General features: G+C 41.0%; 2 protein-coding genes across 5 annotated transcripts in view; one reads left to right on the top strand and one right to left on the bottom strand.

The window, feature by feature from the left end:
• The window catches only part of prkag2a (protein kinase, AMP-activated, gamma 2 non-catalytic subunit a), a 145750-nt gene that overhangs the window by 123774 nt on the left and 5201 nt on the right, over positions 1-16775 (top strand). For all 4 annotated transcript variants that reach the window (XM_071414408.1, XM_071414409.1, XM_071414410.1 and 1 more), the window contains 5 exons: positions 3734-3815; positions 10307-10365; positions 11721-11766; positions 11883-11937; positions 15530-15656. In XM_071414408.1, the coding sequence (XP_071270509.1) occupies positions 3734-3815; positions 10307-10365; positions 11721-11766; positions 11883-11937; positions 15530-15656 (369 nt within the window). The remainder of the gene's footprint in view (positions 1-3733; positions 3816-10306; positions 10366-11720; positions 11767-11882; positions 11938-15529; positions 15657-16775) is intronic.
• Positions 692-1562, bottom strand: LOC139583388 (complement C1q-like protein 3). The gene has a single exon (XM_071414412.1). It carries the CDS (start codon positions 1454-1456, stop codon positions 800-802), a length of 657 nt encoding a protein of 218 aa, XP_071270513.1. The 5' UTR covers positions 1457-1562; the 3' UTR covers positions 692-799.

Genomic DNA, 16775 nt, shown 5'->3' with positions numbered 1-16775 from the left:
TAATGAAATGTGCATGTGACCAATAAGATTTGATTTGGAATGCTCTTTTTTTTTTTTCTTATTTATTATTTTTAAGATTCTGTGCCCCTGAAATCACTTTCCACCCTGTTAGTTTGTAATTCTCTATTTAATATAACCCCTTCTTGAATGTGGTGTCATTGTAGGAAGTGTCATTTATTCGGTGGTAAAACAATGGTGGAAAGCGAAATGAATATAAACACCCCTCACAAATGGCCACCCTGTTACGCTAAATTTAATAGAATCTTTAATATGTTGCTAGGTGAATCTTGCTCACTCAGAGATATGGCTCATTTATACTTCAAATCTCAACTGTGTTAGGATTATTCACAAACAGGTTGGGGAATATTTTTTTTTAATTTGCTCACTTAGCGGGAGTGATGGGGGCAGCTTCTTGTCGCATACGGTGTTCAATTTCAGAATGGCTGTCAGTCAAAACCTGTGAAGAGCCTGAGCTCTGACGTCATGTATAGCATGTTACTGTACAGCCACTGCATTCCAATTTAGGTTCAGTGCCTAATTCTGCCATTTTCAACCCGGGTACGAGTGTAAAGGGTTAACCCAAACCACAACTATTACAGTAGACCATGACCTTTGTTCAGTGCACCAGTCACAATGATGCAATAAATATGTTTGTCAAATACACCCAGCCCAGTGTCAACATCACAGTTCAAAGAGTGCAACTAGACTTTTTATTTAATTTTACTTTCATACAGTTGTGATAAAATTTCTGAAAACCCTTCTGTTGTTTACAGCCAAATGACCTGTAAACTTGTTAATATTAGTTGGTGAAGAGTAGAAACCCACTGAAGGTGTTGTAGTTCCCACCATCGTCGTAGACTCTCCTGTTAGCTGAGAGCTGGGCGAAGACATTGTCTCCCACCTCCAGCTGCACTATGGCAGCATTGCTGGCGGAATCTTCGCTTCTTCCTGACACAGTGTCCCATGTGGACACGAGAAACTCCTCGTTCTTCATCAAAGCCACGACAGCGTTGGCGACTCCATTGTAGAACATGGTGTAGCGGAAGTAATACACTCCTTTGGCCATGGCTGTGAAGACCCCTGTAGAAGGGTTGTATCCACTGCCGAAGTTGGAGAAGACTCTTTTGTACTGCAAGGGTGTGTGAGTGGTGAAGGGTCCTATGTAACCAGAACCAGACGTTCTTAGAGCTGCGGAGAAGGCCACCTTTGGCTGACCAGCGGCTATGTCCTTCTTTAATATTTTCAGTTCTTCTTCTTGAGCTTGGTTCATACTTTTCAGTTCGTCCACCTGGCTCTCGCTGACTTGTAGCCTGGTGTCCATAGCTCCTAGCTTCTGATCCATGGTTTTCATTTTTTCACTCAGCACAGCCAGTTGACTGTTAGATAAACTGGTCCACTCATATTGTGCCCCAGACAGTGTGAGGCACAAAGACAGCATTAGTAGGACAACTTTCATTCTTAAAACCTTTTCTTGTCTTTTTGCATGCGTCGTTCTCTTATGTCAAGTGTTTAGCAGCTAGTTGAAATCTTCAGGAACTATGTGCCTGAAGATGGGGGGGGATTTCTCTTATATAGGGAGGGTCTTTGGCATGTGGTTGAGGAAAGTTAAGATAAGAGAGACAGAGGTTGTCCCTCCCAATTACTGGAATATACTAGAATTCATTTTAAGCGGTCAGTCCTCACCAGGGTTGCAAAAATATCAGAAGTTCCAAAATTTGCATTATTACATTTTTATCTATGAAAACTCTGAATTCATTTTATTTTTCAGTAGGACTTTATTAGGCTATTTATCTAAAAATAAATATGTATGTCATGTTTTAACATGTGGATGAGGAACTTTAATATGAAAATAAGTTGTCCCTTAACCTTTTACCGCGGTGGCAGTGGTCCACACAGAGCGTTTCTTGTTAGTCTTAAACAAATGTACTTTGAGACAAAAGTATACACCTTACACACATTATGGGCTTAAATTGAAGGTACCTGTACAATGTCTGATATAGAGTTTACACTTTATTATATACATCACAGAAGATGGAAATATAAAACAACGCCTAGTTTGTTTATTGAGCTGTACACTCAGGTGACTATTCAAAGATACTCAGCTGGTCAATATTCCCATCCAGTGATTTCCCTAGCATCTTGTTAACATGTGTTCTGAAAATGGAGCAGGTATCTTATACCAATCTGACTGTATATGCTTCTATCCATAACAAGGTTTACACGTCTTTAATGTTTCAACCTCCCAAGTGTCACGTTGTGTAAAATCATTCTATTCATTCCTATAACTTAGACTGCATTTTTATGGCCAAAATGACCAGCGGATATGTCCTTCTTTAATGTCTTCAGTTATTCTTCTTCCGAGGGGGACCAGGTGCGTTTCGGAAACGGGTACAACTTTTTGGACCTGGGAAGAACTCTATCCTGCAACCGGGGAAACTTCTTGTCGCGTGCGGTGTTCAGCTTCAGAATGGCTGTCAGTCAAAACCTGTGAAGAGCCTGAGCTCTGACGTCATTTATAGCATGTTACTGTACAGCCACTGCATTCCAATTTAGGTTCAGTGCCTAATTCTGCCATTTTCAACCCGGGTACGAGTGTAAAGGGTTAACCCAAACCACAACTATTACAGTAGACCATGACCTTTGTTCAGTGCACCAGTCACAATGATGCAATAAATATGTTTGTCAAATACACCCAGCCCAGTGTCAACATCACAGTTCAAAGAGCGCAACTAGACTTTATTTAATTTTACTTTCATACAGTTGAGAGAATTTCTGAAAACCCTTCTGTTGTTTAGAGCCAAATTACCTGTAAACTTGTTAATAATAGTTGTAGCTCAAGGTAATGTCAGCCTATTAATAATGAAAATATAAAAAATGCCCTAATACTAAGCAATTGAAATACAAATTCACTATAATTATAGGCTAATTCTGGAAGCTGTCCTGCACAATCAATGAACCAACAGAGTCGCCTAGGCCTATATGTTCTCTCCCAGACTCATGGATAGAACGTTTGGAGCGTAGCATAAGGTAACCAGTCCATCCAGTATACATAATAGTACAATCCACACTCAAAGACGATTTACTAGAATTTGTTTAATTTTGGAGTATAGGTTAGACCAATTATGTACCAAAGACATCTTAAATCAGTTAATCATTTTTGCCTGCTTAATATACGGTAGGCAATGTATTGCACAATTATTTTTAATTCAGAGTTTTTTTTCAGGCTTGGGCTCATACTGTATGCATAATCTGTGTATGGGTGTTTTAGAATGAATCATCACCTTAAAGCGCTGTCCATTTCATTGTTAGGCTTTGAAACAACATCCACAATGACCATGCTTTCCACTGTTTCAACCTGTTGAATTTCTTTCTTCAAATTTATCAATCACAGTGAGGTGAGTTTTAAAAGCAAGATACTATTTTGATAAGTGTTACAATTTGTTTTGACGTTAGAGGGACAGTAGAGCCCGGAGTACCAGGCTATTAGCGACCTGATGGTCATTAACGAGTTGGGAACAAACAAGCGTGTCCAGAGTGCATAAGAGGAGATTACCGTGACTCGATGGTCATGTAGAATTTTACTGTTATGAAGACTCATGGGTGCTGGTGTGGGGGTAATACGGTCACCACAAGAGACCAAAGGTGGAGAACGCTGCTCTATTCCACCCACATGATAAAATACCTGTTTAGAAAGTCTTTGTAAATAAATTGTTTGTGTACTTCTCGCCTGTAGGTAAAGAAGGCTTTCTTTGCCTTGGTTGCCAACGGGGTGCGGGCAGCCCCGCTATGGGAGACGAAGAAGCAGAGCTTTGTCGGTAAGTGGGAAATGTCTCTGTTCTATCATCTCTCTCCTCCCAGTCTTAACCTTCCACTTCTCCACATTAGAGGTCGACTGATTATGATTTTTCAACGCCGATACCAATTATTCATGGACCAATAAAAAGCCGATACCGATTTAATTAGATGATTTTTATATATATTTGTAATAATGACAATTACAACAATACTGAATGAACAATGAACCGTCTTTATTTGAACCTAATATGATAAATACAGTCTTTCGTCTCAAATAATGAAACATGTTCAATTTGGTTTAAATAATGCAAAAACAGTGTTGGAGAAGAAAGTAAAAGTGCAATATGTGCCATGTAAAAAAGCTATTTAAGTTCCTTGCTCAGAACATGAGAACATATGAAAGCTGGTGGTTCAATGTTCACAGTTAAGAAGTTGTAGTTATTATAGTAATTATGACGCGTCAACTATTTCTCGCTATACCATTTGCATTTCATATACAGTTTAAGTCGGAAGTTTACACACACTTAGTTTGGAGTCATTAACTCGTTTTTCAACCACTCCACAAATTTCTTGTTAACAAACTATAGTTTTGGCAAGTCCGTTAAAACATCTACTTTGTACATGAAGTTATTTTTACAACAATTGTTTACAGACAGATTATTTGACTAATAATTCACTGAAGTCGGAAGTTTACATACACCTTAGCCAAATACATGTAAACTCAGTTTTTCACATTTTCTGACATTTAATCCTAGTAAAAATTCCCTGTCTTAGGTCAGTTAGGATCACCACTTTATTTTAAGAATGTGAAATGTCCAAATAATAGTAGAGAATTATTTATATCAGTATTTATTTATTTTATCACATTCCCAGTGGGTCAGAAGTTTACATTACACTCAATTAGTATTTGGTAGCATTGCCTTTAAATTGTTTAACTTGGTTCAAAAGTTTCGGGTAGCCTTTCACAAGCTTCCCACAATAAGTTGGGTGAATTTTGACCCATTCCTCCTGACAGAGCTGGTGTAAATGAGTCAGGTTTGTAGGCCTCTTTGCTCGCACATGCTTATTCAGTTCTGCCCACAAATATCTATAGGTTTGAGGTCAGGGCTTTGTGATGGCCACTCCAATACATTGACATTGTTGTCCTTAAGCCATTTTGCCACAACTTTGGAAATATGCTTGGGGTCATTGTCCATTTGGAAGACCCATTTGCGACCAAGCTTTAACTTCCTGACTGATGTCTTGAGATGTTGCGTCAATATATACACATCATTTTTCTTTCTAATGATGCCATCTATTTTGAAGTGCACCAGTCCCTCCTGCAGCAAAGCACCCCCACAACATGATCCTGCCACCCCCGTGCTTCACGGTTGGGATGGTGTTCTTCGGCTTGTAAGCCTCCCCTTTTCCCTCCAAACATAACTATGGGCATTATGGCCAAACAATTCTATTTTCGTTTCATCAGACCAGAGGACATTTCTCCAAAAAGTACGATATTTGTCCCCATGTGCAGTTGCAAACCATAGTCTGCCTTTTTTATGGCAGTTTTGGCGCAGTGGCTTCTTACTTGCTGAGCGGCCTTTCAGGTTATGTCGATATAGGACTCGTTTTACTGTGGATTTAGATATTTTTGTACCGGTTTCCTCCAGTGTCTTCACAAGGTCCATTCTGGGATTGATTTGCACTTTTCGCACAAAAGTACGTTCATCTCTAGGAGACTGAACGCGTCTCCTTCCTGAGCGGTATGACGGCGTGGTCCCATGGTGTTTATACTTGCGTACTATTGTCTATATAGATGAACGTGGTACCTTCAGGCATTTGGAAATTGCTTCCAAGCATGAACCAGACTTGTGGTGTAAAAATCAATTTTTCTGAGGTCTTGGCTGATTTATTTTAATTTTTCCATGATGTCAAGCAAAGAGGCACTGAGTTTAAAGGTAGGCCTTGAAATACATCCACAGGTATACCTCCAATTGATTCAAATGACGTCAATTAGCCTATCAGAAGCTTCTAAAGCCGTAACATAATTTTCTGGAATTTTCCAAGCTGTTTAAAGTCACAGTCAACTTAGTGTATGTAAACTTCTGACCCACTGGAATTGTGATACAGTGAAATAATCTCTGAAAACAATTCTTGGAAAAATTACTTGTCATGGACAAAGTAGATGTTCTAACCGACTTGCCAAAACTATAGTTTGTTCTCAAGAAATTTGTGGAGGGGTTGAATAATTCGTTTTTTATGACTCCAACCTAAGTGTATGTAAACTTCCTACTTCAACTGTAGGTCTGTAGCAGTTTGGGTCTAGAGTGTCTCCCACTTTTAATAGGGGGATGATCGCAGCAGCTGTCCAATCTTTGGGTATCTCAGACGATACGAAAGAGATTGAACAGGCTAATAATAGGGGTTGCAACAATTTCGGCAGATAATTTTAGAGAGGGTCCAGATTGTTTAGTCTGGCTGATTTGTAGGTGTCCAGAATTTGCAGATCTTTCAGAACATCAGCTATCTGGATTTAGGTGAAGGAGAAATGGCGGAGGTACGTTTAACCTGTCTAGCCCCGCCCCACATTCCACTGAAAAGGCAGCGCGTGAAATTCAAAAAATATTTTTTTGAAATATTTAACTCTCTCAAGTCCAATACAGCAAATGAAAGATAAACATATTGTGAATCCAGCCAACATGTCCGATTTTTTGAAATGTTTTACTACGAAAACATCACGTATATTTATGTTAGCTCACCACCAAATACAAAAAAGCACAGACATTTCTTTCACAGCACAGGTAGCTTGCACAAAACCCCCAAATAGAGATAGAATTAGTCACTAACCAAGAAACAACTTCATCAGATGACAGTCTTGTAACATGTTATACAATAAATCTATGTTTTGTTCGAAAAATGTGCATATTTCAGGTATAAATCATAGTTTTACATTGCAGCTACAATCACAAATAGCACCGACGCAGCAAGAATAACTACAGAGAGCAACGTGAAATACCTAAATACTCATCATAAAACACTTATGAAAAATACATGGTGTACAGCAAATGAAGACAAACATCTTGTGAATCCAGCCAATATTTCATATTTTTTAAGTGTTTTACAGCAAAAACACAATATAGCATTATATTAGCGTACCACAATAGCCAACCACACAACCGCATTCATTCACCGCAAAGGTAGCGATCGCAAAAAAACAGCAAAAGATATCAAACGATTCACTAACCTTGACAAACTTCATCAGATGACAGTCCTATAACATCATGTTACACAATACATATATGTTTTGTTCGAAAATGTGCATATTTAGCGGTACAAATCGTGGTTTTACAATGTGAATACGTAGCCAAACTGCACAAAATTATCCGGATATATTTCTGACACTCACCTAATCTAATCAAAGAACTCATCATAAACTTTACTAAAAAATACATGTTGTACAGCAAATGAAAGATACACTAGTTCTTAATGCAATCGCCGTGTTAGAATTCTAAAAATAATTTTAGTACGACATACAGCTTACGTTATAGCGAGACAGCGCCTGCAATGAGGGCGGAAAATAGTACTAAACATTTTCCACAGAAATACGAAATAACATCATAAATGGTTCCTACTTTTGCTGAGCTTCCATCAGAATGTTGTACAAGGAGTCCTTTGTCCAGAATAAATCGTTGTTTGGTTTTAGAATGTCCTCTTCTCCTGTCGAATTAGCAACCAAAGCTAGCCAAGTGGCGCGAAGTTGTCCATCTTCACCAAACGCAGAGAACGGAAAACGCCAAAACTCCCGATAAACGTTCAATAATCTGATAAAACTATATTGAAAAAACATACTTTACGATATTATCACATGTATCAAATAAAATCAAAGCCGGAGATATTAGCCGTCTATACCGAAAGCTTTTCAGAAGGCAATCCAGGGTTCCTTCCCGCGCCTTGCTGAACAAAGGAAATTTGGGGTCACGTCATTCCAAGAGCTCTTGTTCGACCTCAGATCAAGCTAGACACCCCATTCCACCTCTCACTGCCTATTGACATCTAGTGGAAGGCGCATGAAGTGCATGTATATCCATAGATTTCAAGCAAATGAATAGGAAGGCCCTGGAACAGAGCCTCGATTTCAGATTTTTCACTTCCTGACAGGAAGTTTGCTGCAAAATGAGTTCTGTTTTACTCACAGATATAATTCAAACGGTTTTAGAAACTTGAGTGTTTTCTATCCAATAGTAATAATAATATGCATATTGTACGATCTAGAATAGAGTACGAGGCCGTTTAAATTGGGCACGATTTTTTCCAAAAGTGAAAACAGCGCCCCCCTATCCCAAAGAAGTTAACTAAATATGCAGGTTTAAAAAAATATATACTTCTGTGTATTGATTTTAAGAAAGGCATTGATGTTTATGCTTAGGCACATTTGTGCTTTTTTTGCGAATGCGCTTTTGTTAAATCACCCCCGTTTGGCGTAGTTAAAGTAGGCTGTGATTCGATGATAAATTAACAGGCACCGCATTGATTATATGCAACGCAGGACAAACTAGTTACCCTAGTAATATCAGCAATAATGTGTAGTTAACTAGTGATTTATGTGAAGATTGATTGTTTTTTATAAGATAAGTTTAATGCTAGTTAGCAACATACCGTGGCTCATTGCAGCCACAAGTACCTTTTGACGCTGCACTCGCGTAACAGGTGGTCAGCCTGCCACGCAGTTTACTCATGGATTGCAATGTAATCGGCGTCCAAAAAGGCAGATTACCGATTGTTATGAAAACTTTAAATCGGCCCTGATTTTAATTGGTCGACCTCTACTCCACATCCTTAACCTTCTTTAAACAATGCATTGCTTCCTTTCTCTCCATCCTTTGTCGGCTCTCTTCTCTCCTTCATCCGGTCTTTCCTTCGCTCCCCCTTGAAACCGGCCAGCGTAATGCAGACAGATATAATACTGTTCTCTCCTCGTATCTGGGCCAGGGTAATGGAGACCGATATAATACTAATCTCTCCTCTCCTCGTATCTGGGCCAGCGTAATGCAGACAGATATAATACTGTTCTCTCCTCGTATCTGGGCCAGGGTAATGGAGACAGATATAATACTGTTCTCTCCTCTACTCTCCTCGTATCTGGGTCAGCGTAATGCAGACAGATATAATACTGTTCTCTCCTCGTATCTGGGCCAGGGTAATGGAGACAGATATAATACTGTTCTCTCCTCGTATCTGGGCCAGGGTAATGGAGACAGATATAATACTGTTCTCTCCTCTACTCATATCTGGGCCAGGGTAATGGAGACAGATATAATACTGTTCTCTCCTCTACTCTCCTCGTATCTGGGCCAGGGTAATGGAGACAGATATAATACTGTTCTCTCCTCGTATCTGGGCCAGGGTAATGGAGACAGATATAATACTGTTCTCTCCTCTACTCTCCTCGTATCTGGGCCAGGGTAATGGAGACAGATATAATACTGTTCTCTCCTCTACTCATATCTGGGCCAGGGTAATGGAGACAGATATAATACTGTTCTCTCCTCTACTCTCCTCGTATCTGAGCCAGGGTAATGGAGACAGATATAATACTGTTCTCTCCTCGTATCTGGGCCAGGGTAATGGAGACAGATATAATACTGTTCTCTCCTCTCCTCGTATCTGGGCCAGCGTAATGCAGACAGATATAATACTGATCTCTCCTCGTATCTGGGCCAGGGTAATGGAGACAGATATAATACTGTTCTCTCCTTGTATCTGGGCCAGGGTAATGGAGACAGATATAATACTGTCCTCTCCTCGTATCTGGGCCAGCGTAATGCAGACAGATATAATACTGTTCTCTCCTCTCCTCGTATCTGGGCCAGTGTAATGCAGACAGATATAATACTGTTCTCTCCTCTCCTCGTATCTGGGCCAGCGTAATGCAGACAGATATAATACTGTTCTCTCGCCGTCTCTGAGAACAGAAATACAGACACAATAGTGTATTTTTACTGTAATTGCTCTGTTTTTCAACAATTGGTTGAACAATATAGCAATGTGCCCATCTATGGTTAGGGGACACGCATCTTGTGTAGCTGTCCCGGCTGCAACAAAATGATGTGAGTGTAGAGCCTGACGTCTCCCTGCAACCTTCCACGCATCAGAAATCAAGCCCACCTGTCCGATAGAGCAAGATGCACAGATGGGCTATACTGAGAATCAAGCCCTTCCACTACACTGTTCCTTCTCACCTCTAGGCGATACTGATGTCAATGAGGAGTGAGTGTGTGCGTGTCTGTGTGTGAAATAGTGTCACAGAAATAGGCCCTGGTCTCGTATCTCCCAAATGTCTCTTCTGTTCTACCTGTACCCACCTTCCTCCCCGCTGCTCCTTCTGTTCTACCTGTACCCACCTCCACGCTGCTCCTATCTTATTTTTTTAGTACTATCCTCAGTACCAGTGTGTGTATGTGCTAGGTCAAATCCAACACCTATGCAATGTAAATAATCACTCAACAAGGCCTTTCTCTCTGTCTCTCTCTAGGAATGTTAACCATCACAGACTTCATCAACATCCTCCACAGATACTACAAGTCTCCCATGGTACGTGTCCTCTCATCAAACAGACACAAATGAGTCCTGGGTTGTGTTCATTGGGGCTTGCATTAGAAAAAAAGATTTAGCGATGGTAAACTAAAGGTGCATGATAGAACGATACTTGTATTTTGCAACCGTAGTCGCTCTTCCTTTAGTTTGGACTGACTATGATGAGTGGGCTAGCCAAAAACCTTGAATTTTTATCCAACACTCACTCACTCCTGGATCAGTAATTTAATGATTGATGTAGCTGCTGTTTACAGGAAACTGGAAAAGGCCTCAGATGTTTGCTATTGTATTATCAGGGGGGTCCTTTCTGGGGCATACATCTACATTATATATTTTTTTAGCAGCGGTGGTGCTTACTGTGTATAGGGGAAACACTGCAACCACTCTACAGGGAAAAAAGGTCCTTCAACAAACATGACCTAGGAAATGGCCCGTCCCCAGTCCTTCAACACACATGACCTAGGAAATGGCCCGTCCCCAGTCCTTCAACACACATGACCTAGGAAATGGCCCGTCCCCAGTCCTTCAACACACATGACCTAGGAAATGGCCCGTCCCCAGTCCTTCAACACACATGACCTAGGAAATGGCCCGTCCCCAGTCCTTCAACACACATGACCTAGGAAATGGCCCGTCCCCAGTCCTTCACACACATGACCTAGGAAATGGCCCGTCCCCAGTCCTTCAACACACATGACCTAGGAAATGGCCCGTCCCCAGTCCTTCACACACATGACCTAGGAAATGGCCCGTCCCCAGTCCTTCAACACACATGACCTAGGAAATGGCCCGTCCCCAGTCCTTCACACACATGACCTAGGAAATGGCCCGTCCCCAGTCCTTCACACACATGACCTAGGAAATGGCACGTCCCCAGTCCTTCAACACACATGACCTAGGAAATGGCCCGTCCCCAGTCCTTCACACACATGACCTATGAAATGGCCCGTCCCCAGTCCTTCACACACATGACCTAGGAAATGGCCCGTCCCCAGCTGTTCATGATAATGCGCTCAATGTAGCTGTGGGTGCTGTAGAAATTGCCTTTTTTTGTTTTTGTAATGAAATCGAGGACCTGCTACTCTGTCCTTTCCTCGGGGTTATTTATTAGCAGCGGTTCTCATAACTGTCTTTTATGTCGGAGAGGGCTGACGTGGACCTGATTGAGACCCTCTAGGAAACCAGTTCGATTTTTCATTATTTTTATATATTTTTCTGTTTCATGAAGTTGCTATTTCTATCACTCTTCTTTTTACAAAATAAAACGCTGCAAATGTAGTAATGTCTGCCACGTTCAAATCATGGAATGAATGTTAAATATCACAAATTATTCAATGTTCTGTCTATTTTAGGTACAAATATATGAGCTGGAGGAGCATAAAATTGAAACGTGGAGAGGTATGGGAACTTTCCAGCAACTTTCCCATTTCAAAACCAACATTTTTATCAGTTGTTCAACAAATAATAAAGACATTTATTTTGTAGTTTGATGTTTGTTTATTTTTATTTTTAAGAGCTCTACCTACAAGAAACCTTTAAGCCGTTAGTAAACATATCACCTGATGCAAGGTAAGCCTGTTGTACATGACACCTGCATTTCCTATTTGCCTTTATTTTATGTAGTTTAAATAGCAGTTATGATGGGGGGAAATGAAACTGCAGATCCATGAATAGGATAGTAATGATCCATTCATGATTGACTTAGTGTGCGACCCATTCAGAGCTCTTTGCTCATTATTACATAGAGGAGCTTCCTATGGGTTTAATCAGTCTGTTTATATGAACAATCTATAATCATCTCATAGTTGATTGAGAATTAAAATGTTAAATCTAATTTTCCCAATTTTTCTTTTTTTTCTTTTCCCCCCACATATAAATACAATTCTATGGTCATAAACACAGTAAATAAGTCTCACTCCACTTCAATTTATAGGTAGAGTAATTTACTGTCAATACACTCTCCCAGGTGGAGTTTTATATTTGTCGTCCATTCCCTACAAAGGTCTGGTACTTTCCCCTTCTATTTCTGCACCTTTTTTCCATGTTTCGATTGGGAGCATAGTTTATTTTCCTCACTCTGAATAATTCAAGGTCCATTTTGTGAAAAGAAGTAAATATAAAAAAAATATAAATACTTTGCTTAAAATACTACTCAACTTCTCCATCTATACAGGTTTATCAACTGAAGCCTCTGGTTTGGTTATAGGCATTTTCTGGCTCCTTTTGGGAGAACACCAGCATCATTTAATTGCTTAGTGACTGATTCAGCTGTCTTCATGACCAGGTCTTACTGACTGATTCAGCTGTCCATTGCCAGGTTTTCTGATGATGTACTCTAGTGTATTTGTTTTAAGGGAGAGATAGACTGACTGACTGTTGGCCATCCCTGATAGTCCCTTGTTTCTGATGACTTCCTGTATGGTTTCTGGTTTAACACGCATGGATGCTTTGTGTGTGCACATCTGGTCAATTTGCTTCAGCCCTTTACTAAATCAAGATTATGCTCACTTTATTGGTCAGTTGCCAGCCAAAATGTGACCTTTGCTTTTAACCCAAACCCTCTGAAAGACACATACATAGTGTCTTGCAAAAGTTTTCATTCCCCTTGGTGTTTTTCCTATTTTGTTGCATTACAACCTGTCATTTTAAATTGATTTTTATTTGGATTTCATGTAATAGACATACACAAAATAGTCAAAATTGGTGAAGTGAGGGAAAAAAAATAAATGACTTGTTTCAAAAAATGCTAACAAATAAAAAAACAAAAGTGGTGCGTGCATATGTATTCACCCCCTTTGCTATGAAGCCCCTAAATAAGATCTGGTGCAACCAATTACCTTCAGAAGTCACATAATTAGTTTGATTGCACACAGGTGGACTAAGTGTCACATGATCTGTCACATGATCTCAGTATATATACATCTGTTCTCAAAGGACCCAGAGTCTGCAACACCACTAAGCAAGGGGCACCACCAAGCAAGCAGCACCATGAAGACCAATGAGCTCTCCAAACAGGTCAGGGACAAAGTTGTGGAGAAGTACAGATCAGGGTTGGGTTATAAAAAAGATGCAAAACTTTGAACATCCCACGGAGCACCATTAAATTCATTATTAAAAAATGGAGAGTATGGCACCACAACAAACCTGCCAAGAGAGGACCGCCCACCAAAACTCAGACCAGGCAAGAGAGGCAACAAAGAGACCAAAGATTACCCTGAAGGAGCTGCAAAGCTCCACAGTGGAGATTGGATTATCTGTCCATTGGCCCACTTTAAGCCGGACTCCACAGAGCTGGGCTTTACAGAAGAGTGGCCAGAAAAAAAACATTGCTTAAAGAAAAAAATAAGCAAACACATTTGGTGTTCGCCAAAAGGCATGTGGGAGGCTCCCCAAACATATGGAGGAAGGTACTCTGGTCAGATGAGACTAAAATGTAGCTTTTTGGCCATCAAGGAAAACGCTATGTCTGGCAGAAACCCAACACCTCACATCACCCTGAGAACACCATCCCCACAGTGAAGCGTGGTGGCAGCTTCATGCTGTGGGGATGTTTTTCCATCGGCAGGGACTGGGAAACTGGTCAGAAATGAAGGAAAGATGGATGGCGCTAAATACAGGGAAATTCTTGAGGGAAACCTGTTTGTCTTCCAGAGATTTGAGACTGGGATGGAGGTTCATTTTCCAGCAGGACAATGACCCCCAAAAAATCAATTGAGGCAACAAAATAGGAAAAATGCCAAGGGGGGTGAATACTTTCGCAAGCCACTACACACACACACACACACACACACACATTTTGAAGAGGTGCGGGGGGGCTGCCACATTGGGCATTCAAGGCATCTAGGATATGATACCAGCAAGCCTCCGGTTGCCAGCTCACTTTTCCCATCAGATGCGGGATTCTAACTTGCAACCCTTTGGTTGCTGGCTCAACTCTGTAACCACTAGGCGCCCTGCCACCTCAATCAGGTCACCTTAATGTTTTATGGCACCTCTGTTAGGTACTGTAGCATTTCACTCTCCTAGCAGAAACAAATGGTGTTGTGAAACGGGGGTGAGTTTTGAAAGCCTCGTAGCCAACGCAGTACTTTACTCTACAACCTGGACCCATTTAGAACAGCGCAGCAAAGTGCTTAATTTGACTAATATGTTTGTTCATGCACAGAAGACTGGCGGTCAAACATCGGTTTTAGAGTTGTTACTCTCGCATGGCTGTCTGCCAGGGTTGTTTGGAGAAATAATGTGCTATGTTAGCTATGAGGCTTTCTGAAAACTCACCATAATTTAGTTATGGTCAGACCCTCAGGATATACACTCAGTGTACCAAACATTAGCAACATCTTCCTAATATTGAGTTGCGCACCCTTTGGCACTCAGAACAGCCTCAATTCTTCGGGGCATGAACTACATGGTGTCAAGTGTTCCACAGGGATGCTCGCCCATGTTGACTCGTACTTCCCACAGTTGTCAAGTTGGCTGGATGTCCTTTGGGTGGTGGACCATTCTTTGATACACGGGAGAAAATGTTGAGCGTGAAAAGCCCTGCAGCGTTGCAGTTCTTGACACACTCAAACCGTGTGCCTGGCACCTACTACTATACCCCATTCAAAGGAACTTAAATATTTTCTTTCCCATTCAACCTCTGAATGGCACACATACAATCCGTCTCAAGGCTGAAAAATTATTTGACACTTTCTCCTCCCCTTCATCTACACTGATTTGAAGTGGATTTAACAGGTGGCATAAATAAGGGATCATAGCTTTCACCTGGAGTCACCTGACCAGTCTGTCATGGAAAGAGCTGTTCTTAATGTTTTGTATACTCGGGGTAAATCTATGCTTTTTCTCTCAACTATTCACTATCACACACAATTCAATAGAAGAGCTCTCTTGCAGTACACTCACTGTTATTGTTCTATGCTCTTAACATCAAACAGATTGACTAAGTAGGATGAATGACTGCACTTAAAGGTAACTTGGACTTTGAACCTGTTCTTTTGGAGAAGACTCCACCATGACGTGCTGTTTTAAAGATGGAGACTATTGATTGATGAAGAGTCAATGTATCAACACCCTCTGTCTCCAGTGCTTTATTGGCAACAACAAGTTGTCTGTTATTTTAACTTGATCTTCTATCTTACCCTCCCCCCCCCTCTTTCAGTATATTTGACGCGGTATACTCGCTCATCAAGAACAAGATCCATCGGCTGCCCGTCATCGACCCAGTCAGCGGAAACGCACTTTATATCCTCACACACAAGAGAATCCTCAAGTTCCTCCAGCTCTTTGTAAGTAGGCCTAGCACTGGATTGATGAAGCACGGGCTCTCTTATGTAAACAAACAGTGGATTTGAATGTAAGAGCATGCTGCCCCCTGTTGGATCTCCATGGAAGTAAAGATTACATTTTTACATTTTAGTCATTTTGTAGACGCTCTTATCCGGAGCGACTTACATGATCAATTAGGGTTAAGTGCCTTGCTCAAGGGCACATCGACAGATGTTACACCTAGACTGCTCTGGGATTCAAACCAGTGACCTTTCGATTACTGGCCCAACGCTCGCAACCGCTAGGCTACCTGCCGCCCCATCTAACGAAAGGGAAATTAAAGAGGAAACATAAAGGCAGGGTGATGAAAGGATGGCGACAGAGCCTAGAGAGCTGTCCTGATTCAGTAGAAGATTAGTTTAATCTATCTGATCGTCTGGGATGACCTCCTCACCAGTCTAGAGGAGAGAATATGGTGACTATACATTGTAGTTCACCCATTTCAAATCCATTCATTCAGGAGATGAATTTGAGAGTTGGAGTCCAATGAGGATTCCTTGAATTCCTGTGAACTGTATTCCGTTTTGTTAGATTTCCTGAATTGACCGTGTTAACAGGGTAGTACTGTAGCAGTCTGCCGGCTAGAGAAACGGTATTGTCTAAATATAAGGTGTCTGACGTGTAGAAGTGAGAGTGAAATGTAAACCACCTCTGCATAATGAAATAGACAGCAGGAAAGACGCTTGGAAACATGAAGCCACTTGACCAAAGGACATCCGTCTGTCCTGGGCTAGACGAAATGATAGACCATAGGTGACTGCACACACAGACAGATACAAAACCGAGTGCAAGACAGACAGACAGAGAGAATATGAGACAGATTGGAAAAAAGATAGACATTCATTAGTTATATGAAAAGGACAGACAAACCTGACAGACCGACATGGACAATATCAAATGGAACACATACACTGCTAGAAAGACCGAGCTGACACTACATTAGACGGTCAAATGGAGATGAAACCAGTTTAGTTGATACTCAAATGTCCTCATTAGGGCTCGCAACAAACTTTTGCAACATTTCTGAACAGAAAATAAAAGTGAGTGTTTCTCATTGGCCATGTCCAGGTACTGCTGCC

This window comes from Salvelinus alpinus, chromosome 8, assembly GCF_045679555.1.
Source record: "Salvelinus alpinus chromosome 8, SLU_Salpinus.1, whole genome shotgun sequence".
Classification (NCBI taxonomy): Eukaryota; Metazoa; Chordata; class Actinopteri; order Salmoniformes; family Salmonidae; genus Salvelinus; species Salvelinus alpinus.
Note: the sequence above shows the minus strand (reverse complement) of the source record. Positions and strands in the feature narration are given on the sequence as shown.